The 13,360-nt window shown below is 40.9% G+C and overlaps 1 protein-coding gene across 6 annotated transcripts in view; it reads right to left on the reverse strand.

The window, feature by feature from the left end:
• Positions 1–13,360, reverse strand: part of LOC309720949 (uncharacterized protein) — a 105,332-nt gene that overhangs the window by 7,125 nt on the left and 84,847 nt on the right. For all 6 annotated transcript variants that reach the window (XM_082558205.1, XM_082558206.1, XM_082558208.1 and 3 more), the window contains 15 exons: positions 11,878–11,931; positions 11,733–11,786; positions 11,201–11,245; positions 10,271–10,303; positions 10,077–10,121; positions 9,119–9,145; positions 7,941–7,994; positions 7,308–7,352; positions 6,922–6,966; positions 6,762–6,824; positions 6,291–6,326; positions 4,784–4,828; positions 4,143–4,286; positions 3,098–3,164; positions 2,872–3,000 (listed from right to left, as the gene is read on the reverse strand). In XM_082558205.1, coding sequence (XP_082414331.1) covers positions 2,872–3,000; positions 3,098–3,164; positions 4,143–4,286; positions 4,784–4,828; positions 6,291–6,326; positions 6,762–6,824; positions 6,922–6,966; positions 7,308–7,352; positions 7,941–7,994; positions 9,119–9,145; positions 10,077–10,121; positions 10,271–10,303; positions 11,201–11,245; positions 11,733–11,786; positions 11,878–11,931 — 886 coding nt within the window. The remainder of the gene's footprint in view (positions 1–2,871; positions 3,001–3,097; positions 3,165–4,142; positions 4,287–4,783; positions 4,829–6,290; positions 6,327–6,761; positions 6,825–6,921; positions 6,967–7,307; positions 7,353–7,940; positions 7,995–9,118; positions 9,146–10,076; positions 10,122–10,270; positions 10,304–11,200; positions 11,246–11,732; positions 11,787–11,877; positions 11,932–13,360) is intronic.

Here is a 13,360-nt window from a genome sequence, read left to right on the forward strand (position 1 = left end):
CAACGGACTCCTAATAACACTGCACAGCTTCTCGATTATGTATAATCAGGATGACAGCAGTGTCAGGTATCAAGTATGCACTTATTTTGAGAGATGCACCCTTAGTAGGTGAAGTGGAAACAGACAACTGCATTGTGGATTTGTGCAGCTTTCTAACAACAGCACACATCACATCTTTGACGATTTCAAAACAGAGACAAGAGGCTTTTAACAATCAGAGATCAGACACGTGGGTTACTAAAGGCATTCAGAGAGTGGAAAGGTAGGCCAAGTCAAAGGTGAACTCCGCAAACAATCGTGGCTATTCATGACAGACGCTTTACTCTGATGCTCATTATGTTCACTCTGTCCTATGCTGGAGACTGGCTGCTGCCTGAGTACCTCCAAGAAAGAACACAAACTGTGAGCATGCTCAGTGTGTCAAAAGAGAATTCAAAGCATTCGCGCATCTTCAAGTCAGACCAGGCAGGCGGTTGCTTTTAACTGTATGCAAACAATCATATTATTCAAGGGCTTTTTCACTGCATGCAAAAACCAGTACGTCTACAGTTCAAAACAGCAGCATACCAAGTAAGAATTTGAGAGGCTGCAAAAAATATTTCCCCACGAGGCACTTAAAGTAATGGAGTCTCACAACCAGTGGCTGCATGGAGTGCATCAGAAACATTGACAGGAGTATCAAGCATTTCACTGCTTGGCCCAAAGGGGAAACGCTCCAACGCTTACATGTCAGAGAAAATCTCAGAAAAAAGGCTTATGAATGCTCCAAAACTGAATCTCAAAGAAATAAAAAAAGGGGGGCTATCCACACATTGCCACAATAATGAGACTTCTTTCAACACTCACAGAGCCCGGGGCATTCATTCAGGCAGGAGACGTTCCATGGAGAAAAGTGCACTGTACCTTGAGCAAAAAAAATAAATAAAAAATTTCTGAATAGCACACAGGGCAATAAGCTTGGGGGCCACGGTGGATTGGTGCAGTCTGATAAATCGAAAAATGCCACACTGCGTACTTAGTTGAAAACAAATTGTGTCTTGGGGCACTAATGGACAAAGTAAGTTACCAAAATATAATACTGGCAAACAGTGGTTTTTCATGCTTCATTGAACCTGCACCTGTTGTACGCTGTTGTATACAATATTAAAAGACACATCTACTTAATCGTACCGTGTCTTACAAAAAAGAAAGAAAAAAAAACAACTTTCTTTCTATTTACTGATATGTCCATCTCACAGGAAGAACAGAGCAGCTTTCAAACAGAGTTTACAGACATGTTTGTTTCACTCAGTATAAATGTTACACAGAATGCATTGAAATACAAAACAAATGTTAAAACAAGAACACAAAAAAAGAAGCAAAATTGATGAAATATGCACTTGAGCACAATGGCTTTCATCAAAGAGAAACTTTCTGAAGATCCCAAAAGTGAACAATGAATCACAAATGAGCACTTAATTACAACAAAGTAGGAAATAAAGAAATGGTGTTCTCCAGCATGAGCCCCTATGGGCGTTCTCTTAACAGCTTGAGACTTTCACCCATGTGAAATCACACCAAAGACAGAAGAAAGGAAGAAAAGAAAAAACTGTGAACTCAACAGAGGGGTTATTTTTCTCCATAAACAATTCATTTCAGCATATTGGAGAAGAAGTCAAATTGGATATTCCAGAGGAGCACAGTCTCCAGCGGAGGATGACGAGAAACAATGAGGAAATATTACCCCAAACTCTCAAGGCCCAAGTCAACAAAGAAAAAAAAATTAAGAAGTTGTTGAATTTCTGAATTATCAAGGGAAATAACTTTCCTCTTTGCTTTCAATAAATATTTATTGCAAAGCTGCATTAAAGATCACCTATAAAACACTTTTTTTTGGAAGCGTAAAAAAACAAAACAAGCAAAATAAAGTCCAAGACATGTGTAAACGCCAGTGGCATTAACGCACAAATATTTAGAGTTGAGTAGCTGGCTAATTTGGAGACATTCGTGAATGAAAGCAGCCCTTTATATCATAGCAGTGGGTTAAAATGTAAATGGTCTTGAATAATGTGAGGTAGATAACAAAGCTCAAAGAGAACGGCCAATGCAGCGGTGCTTTTGATCTGCACCAGCACAATCAAATCACTCCTCTTTAAAAGTCACGATACCATAGTTCTGCTGCGGACACAGTACAAATCTAAGCAAGTCTGAGGTACAAAGCCTGCACCGGCAAACCATTAGTGTTGTATGAGCAGTCAGAAATTTGTATTAGTTTGATAAAAGAATGTCAACCCTCTTTCCTGACTACGCTCCTTTTGCATTTTAGGGGCTTTCTTTCCTGGAGTGAGGTATCAATACTGAGGTTCTTTCCTGTCCACATTGATAACACTTTCTCTTTTTCACAGCCAATTCTTCGTTTGTCTTCATATTTCCCAGAGAGCCGCTGTGCACCACACTCCCGGCCTTTCCTCTGCTCCCCGCCCCTCAGTCTGCATTGATATATGGGTCTATGCAAGAGAGAAATACCCATGAATCCGCACAAAGTGCAAGTGTAAGCCCAACTCTAATCCAGCCAGTCTCCAACATTTCAAATCAACATCACAAAAACACGAGATGCCAACCAACAGGGTGCATCTCACAAAAATGTGACGCTTTCCTCTCTAAAATATAATTGGCTAAATGTATGGTTCGGTAAACCACACGGTGTGTTTGCTGAAGTAATTATAGGAGTACATATATAATTTCTTTTCATTAAATAAATTAAAGTTAATCATGTTTCATTAACAGCAATCAGGTTTTACAAGTGTTATTTCTATTCATTCATTCATATTTAAATTATAGTATTTTTCCAGCAGTGGCATTAAGGTGCAGCCGTTCCGCCTGCCATCCTACCAGGAGGTCCACGCTCTCCTGGTGAGCCCGGTAATCCATCCTTTCCAGGAGGTCCAGGAGGTCCTTGGATCTGCGACGCTAAGATGCCTGCAGGTGTCTTCTGTAGCCCGCTGTTGCTAGAAAGCTTCTCTGTGAAGCAAGAGAAGAATGCTTAGAGGTAACACAACACAAAAAATAAAAGTACTCCAAACTAATTAAAATAAACTCAGTTTTTTTGTTTTTTTACCTTCAAAAATCCTCGATACTTCATTTCGGATAAACATCCGGAGTTCCTCTGTAAAGCTGGAGTCATCCTGTGAGCGGAAATAGCGATAAAGCACTATTTTAACACTTAACAAGAGAAACTAAAGCAATTAAGGGACAATAAAAATAAAAAGATACAAGTAAAAATGATAATTAAGTGGATATCTGGAACATTTACTAAATAAAACATTTCTTCTACGCAGATTGTTCAAACCAAACTCGACAAAAAGCAGGGCAGAGTCATTCAGTTTAAATTCAGCTTTTAAAGCTTCCTCCTGACTTGAAAGCCTACCTTGCATTGCAGTTTAATATAACGTCTGAACCCAAACTCAGCAGGCGAATATTAAATTTGGTATTATAGCTTTAAAGTGGTGTTACTTTATTTCCAATTCTGAAGTAATGCACTGCCTATTTAGACTGAAAGTGCAACTTGTCACACTGGCTCTATTTGCCTCCATATGTATGGAAGGATAAAGAAATAATATACATGCATAGAGCACGTACGCACAGCGCACAGCACACAGCACACAGCACACGCTGTGTGAACCTTTCTCAGCTGGATTGTTGGTGCTTTTTTGTGCCGTACCAGTTAGGAAGCCAAACAATAGTATCCCTGGACCTCAAATCTTTGCATTCAGAACAGTTTTTCATCCCTGTGAGTGTTATATAACGGTTGCGGCTGCATATAGTAAGTGTAAAATGTCTGTGACAGATGGAGGTGTTTTCGCTGCTCTGCAGAGCTCCAGGCACGCCCACATATCTGTCTTTCTTTCGGTTTCCGTCTCACTCCCTCTCTGACCTTCTGTTGCGCCTAGATGATCAGGAGTGGGAAGCGCTGAGCAGAAAGAGAACAGCAAGTTCCCGTTGCACTGCCTTGTTTGATGTTTCATGCAGAAAGCTGTAGCTACACCATTTCCCCCCCAGTGTATGAGAACTGAGGTGGTAACTCAAAGGAACGAGTTGCCCGGTAAAGCTTTTTAATTATCTGGGAGGGTTGTCTTTGTTTACGGTGAAAATTTTCAACTCACCAGGAGGCTTTCACTCCCCAGGAGTCCTGGAGGGCCGGGATCACCTTTTTGCCCCTGGGTACCGATGGGTCCAATTTGGCCGGGCTCTCCTGGGCGACCCCTCTCGCCCTGAACGCCTCTTTCTCCAGGAATTCCTGGATCACCCTGTAGCATTAAAAAAAAAGTAGCAGCTCAGATATATCTCACCTGTGTATGATGTTGAGGCACCAAACATGTGAATGTGCTACAGCTACCACTCCTGGCTAGAAAAAGCTGCATCAGTGTCACTATAATCTTCAGGTCCCGCTGTAACTTTACATACTGTGCACAATGACCCATTTCTCCTAATGTGTCCAGTTAGTTACTGGTCCTGGGGTTCTGCTGCCAAACATAAAGCTAAAACCTCATTTTGCATCCTCTATTAAAGGCGTTTGCAACAGATTACTGTGGAAGTGTGACCAAGCTTTTGCAAACACAATAGCAAACTGCACTGAGCGTTAAATGCCTTTATCTAGCGCTTATGTGCTTGTGGGGATTAGTCATATTTGTGCTGAAGTGAAGACTTTCATTACTATTCATTACTATTCATCAAAATCTTTTTGTTGTGTGTTATAGTTGGAGTCACAAAAATAGCTTCCTTTTAAGAAAAGAGGAATGCTTACACGCTCTCCTTTGGATCCTCGTTCTCCTTGTCTACCTGTAGCTCCCTTAGAAAGGAAAAAGGAAAAAATATAGTTATATAGTTGAGGTCTTTGTTGAGGAGTAAGAAGAAAAAAAAAGGCAGTGAAACAGTAAAAGGAAATTATTCTGACCCTGAAACTTTTTAGTAGCTGCACACAAAGCATTGATGTTTGGGATTGTGTAAGGGCGCGAGCAACACTCAGTCATTCTATTATGTTCATTTGGAATTTGTTCATTTGAATTTCTGTTAAATCCACTATAAGCGATGTTTGCAGAGGATTCTTATGAATTATTTGACTCTGAGGAATGCACGCTTTTCAGTTGACGCTGCACTGATTGCGTCTTACTCAGCTCAGGCATAATTCCTCCCCGTATAGTGTTTCACCTTCTGCAATGTCACGGATCCTCTGCATCACTCCTGGTTTGTATGATGAACGCCTTCCCACCAGCTGCCTCTACTGTACAGAGGAGCAGGGAAAAAATACCTGTCTCTGGTTTCGTGTCACAACATCTTGTGTCTTCCAGTCCCTCTCTGTCACTCCTCATTGCTTCCCTTTACTCTGCTCACAGAAATACATTTGGGAGCATCTTTGTATCAATTTCCTGCTGGATTACAGGAGCCATGCAAAAGACAATCTGGCATGATGTGGTTTTTGAAGCGGGCATCGCTTTGTGATGCCGTTCTCCCCTGCCTGCTTTAATCTGCAGTACTCTGTATTCCCCGCTGCCTGATGGGAGGCTTAAATCTATCATCTTGCCCACTGAAATGTGCTTCCCTGAGCATTACATTAAACCTCAAAGCAGTGTGCAAGGAATTTTGCTAAAGAAGGCAACTATACCATCTGCTAGATGGCACTGTTGCCCCACCAAAAAGTCGTGCCTATCTATAGAAAGGCTCTGTGTGATGCTGAGATTATGAACAAATGGAAGGAAAAAAAAATAAAGTACTTGGGCTGTCATTAAGGTGTAAGGTGAAAAAAAAATTGTAAATCAGAGAAAAGCTGTAATAATCATAGTCAATCGAGTTTGGGTATTAGATTGTATAATGTGCAGTGAATGGCAATTCAAGCCCATACTGTGAGACCATTCTGTGTGATTATGTAGTAAACAGTGTAGATTTGATCAGGTACATAAAAGTAGACTTTTATGCATATTTATTTCCATTTTGGCCAGGTTCATCAGGCAGAAAAATGCATATTTAATCTGAAGCATCTACTGCCCTCTATTACAAACATTTTATCATTGCCTGAAAGCATTAACTGTATAATGAGGGTGAAAAGACTAAAAGTCAACAAAGCCTTAAATCTGCAGGATTCCATTTAGGTTTTTTTTTTTAATCGTTAAAATCTCAAATATGCAAATAGCTTTAATGCAGTCAGCACGCTGTAGCTTGAGGGGGGATAAAAATCTGCTGTGCCATCTTTCTGTAGCTTGGCTGATGTAAAGCACTTTCTATAAGGGGATTTGCGACGCATTCGCACAACTCACCTGGTATCCTGGAGTTCCATCTTTTCCAGGTCTCCCCTGCTCAAGAAGCACAACACAAACAAAGACATTTTGTATCAGCTCCCGCCTTCGATTGGATCAGCACTGTTGCACTCCTAGTAATCTCCACAGTTAATGAGATATCTCAACCAAGGGATAATGATCCTGATTGCTGTGCGAACATTGTTCCATTGTGCGCTTACAGGGAAAATTACAGAAACCATCTCTGATGGTAATTATGTGGAGCAATGTAATCATCTACAGGACAAGCGGAAGCTAACATATGTATTTTATTCATATTGTCCTTGAATCGTGTTGCTTTTCTTCCAGACACACACTACAATGGTAAAACAACTATGCGGCCATGTTTTAATAGCGCTGTTTCTAGTGTGGACATTATTGGAAGGTGCTTTGTCAACATCTAGTAGTGATAATATTAAGGGAAGAGCGACAGAATTTGTGTAGCATCCTTACAGGAAGACCTTGGGGTCCCTCGGGCCCAGGGAATCCTGTCTCTCCCAGCGGACCCCTCTCACCCTGTCACAGAACAGAGACAGCCAATGTGTCAGTCGGCAGTGACAAAGGAATGACGCACAGATTGACAGCTCAAAGAGAGTTAGAGGCTCAGGCTCACCGGCTCTCCTGGGATCCCTGGCTCTCCACGAGCGCCGGGCTTTCCCTGTCAATCACAAGTATGGGAAAAGAACAGACCGTGTTTGACAGGTCCTCGATAGTGTGATATCTACAGCACCCCTGTAACCTTCCATTTAAAATACAGAGACCAGCATACAAAAGCTGCACAAAAGAAACCTTCCCAACAAAACACTGCACAAACAGACTGCAGGTGTAAGGCAGCATTATTAATCGAAATAGTTTGGTGCTATAGGAATTGAGAGCTATTATTCTGTCTACTTTAAAAAAAACATCACTGACTTGTTGCCAGAGGCAGACTTAAATAACATAAATGACTGATCAGAGAGAAGTATGTCCTAAATTAATTTTAAAAAATGGAGGACTTACTGGAGGACCTAGCATCCCTGGTGGACCAGACAAACCCATATCCCCCTGGAAGCACAACATATTAGGTAGATAATGTACACATAACATAAAGAATACTATAAATCACTGTCACATCAAGCAGACACACAGATAGTGGTATCAGAAACTCCGTATAATGAAAGCTGCTGGGCTGCTATGTGTCTGGACAAGTGCAATGCAAAAATCTGAAACACTTAATAAAAAACTATAAATATCTCCTCAGAAAAATCACACACATATATTTATTATAAATGACTTCCTTAAGATCTTCATATTTCAACAGCAAATGCTTTGCATATGTCAAACCTTTGACAGCAGGCCCTGAAAGGATAAATTACTCTGGATGTCAGAGAAACTGAAATATTCCACCCCCATCAACCTTCCACAAAACACACAGTCACACACCGCCAATCAGTGGAAACACTTCTGCACAGAAAAGGCAGGAAGTTATGAAAAGATGCCTCTAGGACTTTTTTTTTTTTTAATGAAGGAAAATTCATTAATTGTGCAAATTATTAATTATTACATGAATACTTTGGCTCCAGCTCAGAAAAATGTGGAATTCTCAGAATTTAACAGGCGGTCATCGTGAAAACTTTGTATCTTGACGTTTACCTTAGCACCCGGCAGCCCTTCAAGCCCAGGTAATCCCATGGGCCCTGGTTCCCCCTGTGAGATAAAAATACACCAACTGTTATGTTAAGACAAAAAAACAAACAAACAAAAAAACCCCCCAAGCCTCCTCGCTTTCCCCATTTCCCAACCAAGAATGAGGTTATTCCTGTCTCACAGTCCTAGAGTGAGGCTGGCGATAAGCGACTGGAAGGTAACAAGTGTCATTATAAAGCGACCATCATGCATAAATGAGCAGATATAGATCAAAAATGGATGAAGGCGAATAAATTTAATTCTGCAGGGGCCAAGATTTTACACATTTCCCACTCTCATCTTGATGATCTCGGTCAGGTATTGAGAGGACAATACTTCAAATGACCTAGGACACATGCTGTCACACCTTGAAGGCTTTATATTCATTAGAAAAACGAAAGCCATTTGACAATCACAATCACACCTGCTTTCTTCACTAAAAATAGAGAGCCATTCCCAGTGCTAAAGCAAGTGATGGCCTCTATCCACCTCATCTTGCTCGCGCTGCCATGGAGAAATGCCATTACACAGAATAGAGGGGCGACCGGCACTGACACAGACGGATTGTCCAGGTAATTGTCACACATGTAGATTGTCACGAATACGTTACTCAGGCTACGGGAAGAGCGGGCCAGCCAGAGGATCAGCTGTGAGACGGATTGGGGCAATTCCACCAAGGCATTGCGGACGCTTGAGCAATTTATTAAAATGTCAAATTAACATGCCAGTGAAAAATCACCGTGAAACAAAACAAACAAACAAAAAATAAAGAAAATTTAAAAAAATGCAACTGGGCCCGAGAAAAATGGATGATTCCCATGTCTGTGTGGACTGTTTTCAGGCGTCAGAGTTTGGGGGATGGGCATTTGAAGTGCAGTGAGGGTTTGTGGGTTCCCACTGGCAAGACAATATGGTACAAAGGTTTCATATTTGTAGGAGTCGAGATCATTTTTTTTTCTGTGTGTTGGAGTTCTTCTGAAAGTGGTTAAGTGCTCGGGCTTGAGGCTGTATTGACTTATTTTATCCAGTAGAAAGCCATAGAAATAATTATAGCAAGCAACTGGCAACTCTGACTTTTTGCGAGGAGCACAAAAACAGCCAAATGCCTCAAAAAATATAGCCCACGATGAAAAGCTTCAACTTACTGCAGGTCCTTCATCTCCTTTGGGACCCTTAAAAAGAGAAAAAGAGGGAGAGCGGACATATTACCCCCGTGAAAGTGACAACTGCTTCCATAAAAATCGTAAATATCATCTTTAATGGCATGTGGTTACTGTATGTTATTGTCATTTAAATTTATATTAGTCATTATTACTTGCCTTTTCTCTTATTTTCTGTGTGTAAATCACGCTAATAGTGTAATATTGTCTCAAGCGCAATTAAAATGATCAGGATCATATAATCCAGTCAAAAAGGCTTAAAACAACACCAGCCAGCAATTTTCCACATTAATAAGCACAAGCAATTATTGATGAATTGAGCCGCTTATCCTCCTTAACACTGATGAAGATGCTCCTTTATTTAGATTGCTCCTGTGGTGCTGTTGGCCTGTGATGGATGCAGTACCGGGAGAAGCATCCTTAAGATGTAGCTATGGCTCATGTCCATTGTGCACTGGGGATAGCAGAGTGTCTACTTTTTGTCACCACCTTAAGTGTTCGTTTTAGTGGATGGATCCCTGCAGGGCCTGTGACTGAATGTCTCTCAGGACTGGACAAGATTACAAACTGTCTGATAAGGAGGAGCAGGGGGAACCCGATAAGCAAATCGGGTCACTTCGGCTTGGCACTGTGCAGAGCAGCCGAACTTCTAAGTCCATTTTGCATTTCAATGATGTTGTGTGTCCTGGGGTGGATAAGAGGCACCTGTTTGAGAGTCAGGAAGCCTCTTGGCCTTCACCAACCACCAGATCTCAATGAGCATGATTGACTGTGATATAATAGCCTTAGAAGCCAAGATAACACCAGAGGGCTGGTCAGGCTATTTGTTATTCAGCTCTCCCAGGCTCTGCAGCTCAGACAGTATCCACATGCCTGTTTGCTAGTGTTACTCCACAATTCAGTGTAAAGGATTTGCTTCAGGCACAACAATGATTATACTTACCGGAGCACCGGGAGCTCCAGGGGGTCCTAAAATAGCTCCACCGCTCTGCAAAGAATTTTTTTATATTTTATAACACGGGCCAAAAACAACAAGCACAGAATCTTTTTCTAGCAAATTTGACTTAAGGCTCTGCACAGCACCATGCATTCAGAAGATCACAATGACAATGATCTGAAGTTTTTTAAAATCTTTACCTGTGGCTTGTACAGGCTGCCCATTCCGTTGCCCTACAACACAACCCAGAGTAAATCAGACATCTTCTCTAAGAGGCTCTTTTCATTGAATGTAAGTTCTAGGCACCGGGAGTCCTTACAGAAAACTGTACAGTAGGTCTGAAGCAGTTATACACTGCTAAGCCCTTAAAAGCTACATAAGAGAGATCAATAGCTCATTTGGTGATTACAGAGAGAGAAAGGAAGAGAGTGCGGGAAAGAGTGAGAAGTGAAAAGAGGAGAAAAAAAACATAGAGAAGCGTAGACTTAATAATCCTTGAGCCAGTCGTAATTCCAAAAAGACGAGTGCCTCAGAAATACAAAAGAGCACACTGATTAAAAAGATTTGGGTATGAGAACTAGGTAATCTGCTCTTCTTATATAGTATTAGAACATATAATGATGTTTTTCCCATGATAGATTGATAGAGGGCAGCTATTGTAAACGTAGAAGGAGTCAAGGTTCTCATTTAGAAGCAAGTGAATACCCGTGCCCTTTTCAGGCCACTGAGCCATCTCTTGTCCTCCCAGACTGCAGTTTATGAGGCCAGGGTGTGAGGGGAGGGGGGCAAGGCAGGTTCAAGGGGACAGCTGATGAATTATAGATTTGCCTTTGGAAGCGCTTACTCACTTTCCTTTTAAAGGAAAGAAACATAACTCAATGCCAGCGTGCAGGTCGTGACGATTTCATCGTATTTGTACCTGTTTGTCATTTATGCTTTTCCTGATACAATAAATACTGTTAGACTGAGGAAACATAAGTGCTGAGGACATGCATTTAACTCGCTAACCATAAGAGTGTTTCCAAAAGGATAAAGTGCCAGTAACAAAATAATGTGTAATCTATTACCCTAATGTAGGTTTTGAGACTTATTATCAACAGATAGCACTTGTTGAGGCACCAGGAACTTACCGGAGGCCCTGGAGGCCCTGGTCTACCTGGAGGTCCTTCATTTCCCTGCCAAACACAAGCCAGAGGAATTTTTAAACATGTCTGTGAAAATGCAAATGTTTATCAGCCACAGTCCCATGTTAATGTAATCAAGTGAATCTCATTTGCCGACCCTGGGAAACAAAAAAGAATCTCATGAAACGTCTATCTGCTCTCTAGCACTTTGATGCATATATTAAAATTTGGGGAAAATCTTAAATTATTTAATATTTTCAAGTATTCATCAACTGCAGTTTTTTTGTTTTTCTGTTTTATGAATCTGTCTTTAAGATTCATGATACCACACATGGAAACAAGAGGACAGTGCAATTTCATTAATATACTCTGTCAAAACAATTTACCGCAGGTTTTAAAGCAGTGGCTGAAAGCACTCATGTAACCAGCAGGTCATTTAATGTGCGCTCCCACTGACAATACACTGTATATAAAATCCAGAAATTCGTGCACTCTGCCTGTGGTATGCAGAAAAATACAGAAATAGTAAAAACATTACTTTATCTCCTTTGGGTCCAGGCTGGCTCGTTGGACCTGGTCGACCCATGAGTCCCTGCAAACAGAATAGCACACTTATTTTATAGTATGAAACAATTAAAGAGATTTTGCATAATTTTAGACCACATGGAGGACGGATTTCTTACCGGGGCCCCTGTTCGACCAGGCACACCTGGTAGCCCTGGTGCTCCTGAAGGCCCCTAGAGGAGACAAAATTAGTTATTATTTTTTTAAATTTACTTCTTACTATCATCAAAAGAATTATTACATTAATATTTTTCTGCATCACTAGTGGCTTCATAATGTAGTGGTTTACACATGTGCAGAAATAGTCTCTGATTTCTGTGCTTACTTCATGGATTTCTGGTAATAACTGTCTGTAGCTCTGAGTTCTGGTTCCTGCCTAGTTCTGAATTTTGATTTGTATTTCACTCCAGTTGCTACTTTCAGTTTGTTAATTGTCTGTTTAGTTCTCTCAGCGTTTCCCAATCTGTTCCTCCTTCTGTCTTTGTCTTCCTGCATTCCCTGAATGAGCTTATTTATGTTTTGTTCATCCGTCTTGTTTCAGTGTCTCCTTGTTACAGCTGTGGCCACAGAGAGCACGAAAACTGGCTTCTGAAGTTCCTCTTTGAAGCTTTCAGATGAACGTTTCTACCATCACCATCTTGGTTGCAAAAAAACAGATGTGACAAGAAGGGGTGGGTCTGACTGTGAAACCGCACACTCACTGGCTAATGACTTGTGATTTATTTTGCTAGCCAATGCACACGTGGTTACATAGTATAGAAAATGTCTCCAATTTGAAACATACATGGCCGAGATTTACAAAATAGACTTAATTTTTTATTTAGTATGAATCAGAATGAGTGAGTGAGCCCATGAACTCAGGAGGAAAGTCTTTCCTGAGGTCAAGACGGAAAAACATTTCTCCATAGACTTCACAAAGTCTTATTTTCAACCACAGCTGGTGGCTTTCACATAGAATGTAGATTTTGGGCACTTCTGCACTGGCTTCATTTTCCTGACCTGGAAGCTCTTTGTGGCTTGTTGTCTGTCGTTTCTCATTCTAATTTTACTTCCTGTTTGTGCCCTAACTAGTCTCACCTGTATTAATTATGTTCAGCTGTGTCCTGTTCCCCACTAGTCTCCAGTTTCCTATCAGTGCTCAGTGTGTGTAGATAGAGCCATTCCTTCAGCCTGTGTATCCTTGTTGTTCCTGGCTCCCTGTGGTTTTCTAGGATCTCTATTAACTCCCAGTTGGATGTAGTTATTGGACTTTTCTGTCAACCTAATAAAAGGCATGCCTTTTATTATTTTGTCTACCTTGGAGTTCTCTGTTTGGATCCTATATTGTACGAACACTATAGTGCTGATGGAGAGTTATGTGGCCATGCTGAAAGTCAGCTGTGCTGCTCCGAGCACATCAAGCATATATTCTTAAAATGTGGATAAATTAAATTATTGGTCATTGTGATGTCACATCTGTTTTGTTAAAATCTATGCTACATTTTAAAGGATGAATTCAAAAGCTTTTCTATACACTGTAATGACTTCTGAGCTTATGCTTGTATTTTCTTTCCTTTAGAGCTTATCTGAGTATGCAGAAGCAGCAGAACATCACATTTTCTA

The sequence above is a fragment of the Aulonocara stuartgranti genome, assembly GCF_965226115.1.
Source record: "Aulonocara stuartgranti genome assembly, chromosome: 13".
NCBI lineage: Eukaryota > Metazoa > Chordata > Actinopteri > Cichliformes > Cichlidae > Aulonocara > Aulonocara stuartgranti.